Source organism: the organism of the source record quoted next, unplaced genomic scaffold, assembly GCF_019419815.1.
Source record: "Pyrus x bretschneideri cultivar Hongxiangsu unplaced genomic scaffold, Pyrus_bretschneideri_v1 Contig29, whole genome shotgun sequence".
In the NCBI taxonomy this organism is placed as follows: domain Eukaryota; kingdom Viridiplantae; phylum Streptophyta; class Magnoliopsida; order Rosales; family Rosaceae; genus Pyrus; species Pyrus x bretschneideri.
The window spans coordinates 2,029,753-2,037,659 of NW_025999601.1; the positions used below are offsets into that span (position 1 = coordinate 2,029,753).

Here is a 7,907-nt window from a genome sequence, read left to right on the forward strand (position 1 = left end):
TATTCATCGGAACAATCCAACACTTTCTCACACTCCCTAATTAGCTATGAGCCTATGACTAATTAACCTTGAATTAATTAAACGAATTGGGACACTGAGTTTTAGGTGTACATATATAAGAGCGAACTAATGATATCGTTTTGAGTGAATTAGCAAGTAAAAACAGGAGGCGGCAAATGGCTCCTTACTGTAGCATTGACAGAAAGTAATCATGTTTATACATTTCGGTACTGATTTGACTCTCACTAATTGTTCGGTTAGTTAACAATTAATTATTTAATCTGCTAACATTATCTTTTGTGAAAGAAAAACAAGAGGTGGAGGAGGAGGGAGTGGGTGGGTGGAGTCAAATCCCTAAATCCCTAAAATCCCTAAAATCCCAATCCCAACATCTCAAATCAATCCATTAGCCAAAAATGGGGGCCGGGGCCCGGGCATCAAAAAGGCCACCCAAGTGTTGGACCGCACGTACCTGATGATGTCACTAACCCAAATACTTAATTCTCCTTTGGGACCACTGCACGTGTGCGTTGCTGTGGGCTTGTGCATTTTTCCAGTTTTTTTATTTTTTATTTTTTGTACTTAATTTTGTTGGGATTAACAAAATAAAAAATAAAAAAGTGGTCTTAAAATTGAACCTGTGACTGCTGACTGAATATTGACAAGTGACCGGACCCAACTTACAGGCAGGCAGGCAGGCATGGCATGTTTCTGGGGTTTCAGATCCCAATGCCCCAACCACAGGTTATATCCCAACACAATACATGAATAAATAAATAAAAACTTTAACGAAAATTTTCTGATACAGTTTATTTTAATAAAAAAAAATTATATTTTTATATTAAAAAGTCAATCCTTGTATTATTCATTTTACTTTTTATTTTATTATTTTAGTTAAAACTCAAATTTTTCATTTCATTTTTATTAGTTTTCTTTAAATAAAATTGCATTGTTTATTTTTTAAGGATGTGCTATCCACACATCCCAAATTACTCCTCACACACCCCTTGTTAATTTATATCTGTTGATCTTCTTTAATTCATCCGATCCGAAGGCTGAAAATAAGGTGTGTGAGAAGTAAAATGGGATATGTGGATATCACACCCCATTTTTTATACTTAATTTTCCTTTTAAATTGTGAAATACCCAAAGCTAATCTCCGATTTTTCTTCAATAGTACGTATCACTCTAAGTGATTTGATGAATTAACGGTTAGACTGTTTTTTTTTTTCCCAAAAAAATGATATTATCTACATTTAGGGGTGGAGAAGTGGGCTAAGGCTCACAATGAACTAGCAATAATATGGTTTAAATTCGTCTGTAATGAGAATCGAACATATGATCTCTTATGTACGAGTGAAGAGGAATATCACTATATCATAGTACTAAATGGTAAATTAATGGTTTAATTTGTATATAAGAATTTAATAAATTTTTACAACAATTAAATTGTGCATAAAACTCATACACTGACTCACTGAGTGATACGTACTATTGTAGCCAGACTTATTAACGTAATCTATCTTATTTGTGCATAAATTAGAACTTAACATGTGTATAAACTTTTACTTTTGTGATTTGAATGAAATATTTATTTTTGTGTGAGATTGTGATTTACAACGAAGGAGCGCCATTCAGTCGAGGTTACCCTTGTATAATTCCCGCATTCCATTGCCGCGTGATCTACAGTGGCGGTCCTCGAGCTGATGAATGCGTTCGGTTTTTTCTTTCTATATTTTCTTTGTATCTGATTGTTATTCTTGCAAACAAAATATCAAATTCTAATTATTTTTTCAATTAGCTTCTTACTAAGCTCGTGTCAAAGTGATTTTTTATTCAATTTCATTTACGTAACATGTTGCTTACTCATTTCTTTCATTGGGAACGTTGGTCACTCTGGCAACGCATTATCAGGTTCAATTTTTACTATACCGGCCATATTCGATCGATAGTCGTTCGATTCGGTTACCAAACTGACTACACCCCTAATTAGATATACTTCAATATCACATCAAAAAATGTTTACAAGAAAAAATACTTCACACAAAATACAGCAACTATAAAACCCACAAACAGAATAATTGGATTTTTTTTTATAAACAAGGGGATTTTGCACAAGTACCATCTGAACTTGCAAGCATGTATGCCAATACCATCTGAACTTTTAATTTTTAATTTTTACCACCTAAACTCTATTAAGTGGTGGAATCTACCATCTACGTTACTTTTCATCCATTTTGTTGTTAAAACATGTCAAGTGCCCCTTGCATAGAGGTTTTTTTTTGTCAATTATTCACTTCCTAGGGCTCGCTAGTATGAATTTGTACAAACACGAAAGGGCTTTTTTTTTAACGGTGTCGAAGTCAGATCATGAAGAAAAGGGAGAAGTTGATTTTGGCAACGATTATTGAAGAATTGAAGTGAAAATTATGCAAAAATCTTTTCTTTCATTTACAATGAGTTTTCAAGATTTTTTTTTTGTAGGTAAGCAAGTGGGTGTGTGGTTCACCTTAATTTATTCAATTATTAATTTTTCAAACTCTTATGGAGGGAATTGTCGAACTGGGACAATACAAACTCCCAGTTTTGGCACCACATTGAGTCAACTTTGGAGCCAATTTGATTCTAGTTAACCCCATAAAGTTAATTGACAATAATATCCCTACAGATGACATGTTTTAACGGCAAAATGGATGGATGGTAAAGTAGGTAGTAGATTTCAACAGTTAAAAGATTCCAAGTTGTAAAAACTAAAAATAAAAAGTTTAGGTAATATTGTCGCACATGCTTACGAGTTCATATCGTACTAGCGCAAAAAAAAAAATATATCCTAAAAAATTATTATATGTGAACCACTAGAAGGAAAGAAAGATTATAACTTGTTAATGATTTGTATTATTTTTTGGCTGCATCAAACTTCTTAAAATATTTTAAAGCAGTGGTGGCAAATAGTAAATGCAAATTCATTAAGATTCAAAACTAGGTTCTCTCAAATTAGAATGGTTGGGGTCGGTAGCTAATCGAACATCTATTCCAACAACAGCAAAAGCCAATTCCATAAAGTCATAAACTAAATGCCAAGTGATCAATTCCATTGTAACTTTTGGCACTAAAGTAGCTTCAAGTATGGATGACAATTTCAAATGCAACAAATTTCATCATTCAAATACGCCTTGAAGTCTTGTATATATGTAAATAAATCCAAAGATAACATTTTGGCTTGCTAACTAGTCCCGTCCAGGAATAAAAAAATTTAAAAACTCAGATGATAAGAGAAATAGACACATCAATTTATCCGTTTCCGTTTTAGAAAATGGAACATATTAGTCTTAAATAATTAAAGATAAAGTGTAGTATACAGTCGTCTATCTGTACGAATACCATTCGTTGGAATCTGGTTCACATGTAGTACTTGGATTCAAGCTTAGGAACATGCCTGCATGGGCATCATGGAAGCCAACCAAGCACTTGGCTTTCCTCAAAACGAATCCCAACAAGCAGCTGCAGTTGCCTTCATCATTTGTCTTCAAGAATCCCAACAACCACATCATAAACCTAGACATTGCAGGCCAGACAACCCCAATTTTTTTTAATAATAAACATATTTAATTGGTATTATATGACGATAAAATTATAGTACATACTTTCCCTTCAATTTGTCTTATCCATTAAGTTGAACGAAGTCTCATGTTCGACTCATAAAAAACAGAACGCGCTCAAATCTGTTGTGGATACGTTATCCCGTTTAAAAAGTGTTTAGTTGATTTATCTAAATGCATAGAATTGTTTAAGATCTTCATGAGTGAGCAACTTTGGATCAGATCAAGTTAGATGGGCGAGAAAATTTTCACCAAAACATTAGGCATTTTAATAAAATTAAAGAGTTCAATATCCCATTTCTCCTAGTTAAAATTAAGTGAAAAACTTCAACACACACACAGTATTCTCAAGCATCTGGTCTCAAATGCTATATGCTAGTCTACACTAAGCAAATATGCTCAAAGGACCCGTCTTGTTAGTTGCTCCCAGTCCATTTTCCGCATTTTGCATTCCTCGAATCCACGTCCTGCAACACAGTTTTTCGACTCAGTTTATAGGCAAACACAGGAAGCTGTTCTTATGTATTGAAAATTAGTTCGAAACGTTTAGCAGCGTTTGAAAGAAGGGAATGTATTGGAATGAAGATGAATAAATATATCAAGCACGAGACTATTTTTTTCCGCTTACCTTCCAATACTTTCGCTGGCCGGATGTGTTATAATAGTCAGTCTTTTTGCAGTTTTCATAAAATCACTGCATTGCAAAAAGGAGAAGGGCAAAAAACCCAATCAATAAAAAGTTATACGACGATTTCAAGACAAGGAAGATAAAAAGTTATACCTGAATGGCTCAACTCCAGTTTGTTTGACAGCACCTGTTACATCTCGGCAAAGAACATGGCTCATCATCTCTGGTTTTTCTATTCCAAACATGTTAGCAAGCCTCCTATATAGCTCTTCATAAGAACTAAGAGCCGAGAGGTCAAGAGTCCGTCCCACATCTTCCGATTCCATGAACACCTTGCAGTGACCAGTTTCTAGGTCAAGGTCAGTAGCTTGAAAATCCTTGTGCCATGAGAACCCAACGCTAGATGATTTTTCTAGCGGAAACTGTCGCCCAAGTGCTGATTCTGAACCGTTAAAGAAAACCTTAGTGTTGTCTTGATTTCCATCTTTTGAACAACTCCGAGTAATCTGCTGCTCAGTAAGTATTGGTTGACCGAAGAGTAAAAACTGGTGTTTCTTCACATTATCAGTCTTCTCCGAGTTCTGACTAGAATTCCCCATTGTTAGCAAGCAAGATAGATTCTCATTGCTGCTTGTATGGCCTGCCCTGATGCCATTTGAGATTCTAGAACTTTGATTGAGCCGCTGGAAACTGGATGAAAACAGCTCCGACTGCAGTTTGTTATTAAGGTGGAGATCTGATAAAGATATTCTAAATTGAGCATGCCTGGCTCCCTGTATGCCTGCAGGAGTATTGTTGGGTAAACAACACAAGGGGCTGCTGGGCCCGAAGGGGTTGCCTGAAAATGACGGCAATGTTAACTGCCCGTCAAGAGAAAAATCTGGGTGTTGCGGGAGACGCAACTTCTTTCTTGGTGGTGAAAAGGGTGACATTTGGATCATGGGAAAATTTGATACTAGCTCAATCAACCATGGGCTGACACATTTCACATTCTGTAACAAATCTGGCTCGTCCCACGTCACCTGTAATATTGTGGTTTGTTAATAAATGTATAAGCCAGATGATCAAATGGCAGGATTTCAAGAAGGTTACACGGTTTAAACATTCGGAAACAAACAGAGAGAGCTGCACCAAATCAACCACGGTGGAGAACGTATAAAACAACTGAGTCCAGAACGCACAAATTATTCAGACATCTCAGACACTGGAGTTCTTACTGACATAAAAAGTATTCTACTTGAGATAAGAGTTAAAAAGTCTCTTTCCATATAGAGTTCATACTATTCTCCCGAGCAATTTTTGGCCTTAAGGATGACGATGTCATGTGTGCATGTTTCCATATCGAATCATGCCGGGATGTGACTCCATGAGATGAGAGTCATGCCAGAAACCTGTTCTAACCGCAACAAAAGTTGGTGCTTCAGACCACATTCACAGCCAAATCACACAAGGAGGGTGGTCGATGACACATATCGGAAGACAAGAATGTAGAAGCAGAAACTCACAAAAATAATCTAGGGAAAAGAAAATCTAAACCACATAAGGCGACTAAAATTCTAAACAAACACTCCGATTCACTCGGAAACATTTGAAGAGCTAAAATCTGAAGAATTCTTATAGTTACCAGAACAAAAAACCAAAATTAACAAACGAAATTTGAACAAGAAATACAAGTTGAGCAACAAAATCACAGAAAAATAAAATACCTGCAGAAGCCTCCAAGGCGAATTAGGCCAGTGAATCGGCTCAGCAACCTGAACAGAAGAAACTGTCCCCATGAACCAGCTGATCCTCGATGAGTCCTCAGTCTCGAAAGCCATCTTAAACCTCATTCCGGAACACCACTGCACCCTCATCGCCGCCCTCACTGCCGAGGCCTTCACGCAAAACTCCGGCGTGCTCGCCCTCGGATAGTAAACCACCTCAAACGGCTGCCCATTGGCCGCCATAGTCGCCGCCTCAACGACACTCTCAGGCCTCACTCTCCCCTTCCCTCTCATATTCCCCTTGGGACTCAAATTCCCACCCCCATTTCTCATCATCTTGTTCTCCTCCTCTCGCAAAAATACAGAGAACCCGCCGTAAGGCAGAACACAACCTCCAGAGCCACCGCCGCTGCTGTGGCTGTTGTTCCATCCAGAAGTCAATTCATTTCCTCCACCGCCATCTAATCCCCTTTTCGCCCTCCGAATCCCAACACAGAGATCGCCATTTTCGGCTCTCAGAAACACAATCGAGTCTCCAGCCACCAATTTCTTCTGGTTCACAAATGTGCTCCACCCCGTAGTTAACAAATGCCGCCGTGGCGTACCTCTGTAAATGTGCCTGAACTTCCACACCTCGCCGTGAACGTCCCTCGCGATCACCGTCTGCACCGGCGGGTCCGCCGAGTAATCCAACCTTGGAAAAATGGTCTCGGCGCAGTACCTGGGGACAGAGAATCCGCCGCCATTGTTGGCGTCGGATTGGGTCAGCGTCTTGGCGAAAGACGCCGGCTTTTCCTGATTTTCCGACCCATCTGCCTCCGTACACCCGTCGTCCGCGGCAAAGGCCTCGTTGTTCTCAATTGGGTTCATCCTAATTTTGGCGAACACCTCGTCGGTTTCCGGGTCCGCCATGAACTTGATGGCGGCCACCTTGCAGAGAACGAGCGACGGGATCCTCGGCGAGGCGGAGAAGAAATCGACGCCACCACCAGCTTGGGCGTGCTCGGCGTGGCCTTGCGGAAAGTAGAAGACTTCTGAGTTCACCGGAGGCACGTGGACCATGCCGCCGGCGCAGGCGTGCCACAGCTGAGGATCCAAGCTTTTCTCCGACTCTTTCATGGTTCTGGTTCGATTTCAATACTACCCAGATGATCAAAAATTAAAAAACTACGACGGATTTCTGGGTTTTTTTTTTTCTGGATTTGGGTTTTCTTTTTTTGTTGTTAGAACGTTGCTGTTGTATCAAGGCAATGATAAATATAAAGGCTTCAACTTCATGACCACAAAAGGATTTGAGGTTTTTAGAGAGAGAGAGAGAGAGCGGCTTTTGATGATTTCAGTGAGTAAATGCTGTGAGGAAGAAACACAGAGATTCAAAACAAGTTAATGCAAAAAACAAAGTGAATGAAAAGTGGACCTCCAACAAACAAATCACTGCAATGAATTCACACCCTTTATTTACCTTTCTTTGGTACAACCAAATCTTCAGAAGAATACAAATCAAACCAAACAAAATGTACCAAAAACAAGTCACTCCGTTTTCACTTTTCACTCCAATTTTTCACCCCTACTAAAAATCAACAAAAAATCAGAGAAAAAAATCACAGTTCTGAGATCACTACACCACCCAGCAGTAATCTACCCTCGCTTTTCTCTCTCTTCTCTCTCTCTCCCCACTCTCTCTCTCTCTCTCTCTCTCTCTCACCTGAGTACGCAATCAGATCTGAAGACAGTGATGAGCTTCTCTCTCTAGAACCGAAACAAAACAAATCTTTATAAAGGGAGTTTTTCTTAAAATTCAGCAAATTCAAAGAACTTGAAATAAAAAGTCAACAATTCACTAGTACAATGTAATGTTATTCTTCACGAATTCGATAATAAATTAAATTAGTGTGTACTAAAACAAAAAGTCGTTTGGTCCCTTGGCAAGATCCCGCATCCCGATAAAATAATGGAAAATATCGGGACCGGAAC

General features: G+C 38.6%; 1 protein-coding gene across 1 annotated transcript; it reads right to left on the reverse strand.

Annotated features, from left to right (window-relative positions):
- Positions 1-3,844: 3,844 nt before the first annotated feature.
- Positions 3,845-7,672, reverse strand: LOC125479497 (auxin response factor 18-like). The gene is made up of 5 exons (XM_048588891.1): positions 7,396-7,672; positions 5,934-7,283; positions 4,381-5,249; positions 4,228-4,293; positions 3,845-4,066 (listed from the first exon to the last, which is right to left on the reverse strand). The coding sequence occupies exons 2-5, from the start codon at positions 7,050-7,052 to the stop codon at positions 3,985-3,987; spliced, it is 2,136 nt and encodes a 711-aa protein (XP_048444848.1). The 5' UTR covers positions 7,053-7,283; positions 7,396-7,672; the 3' UTR covers positions 3,845-3,984.
- Between the last annotated feature and the right edge of the window lie 235 nt (positions 7,673-7,907).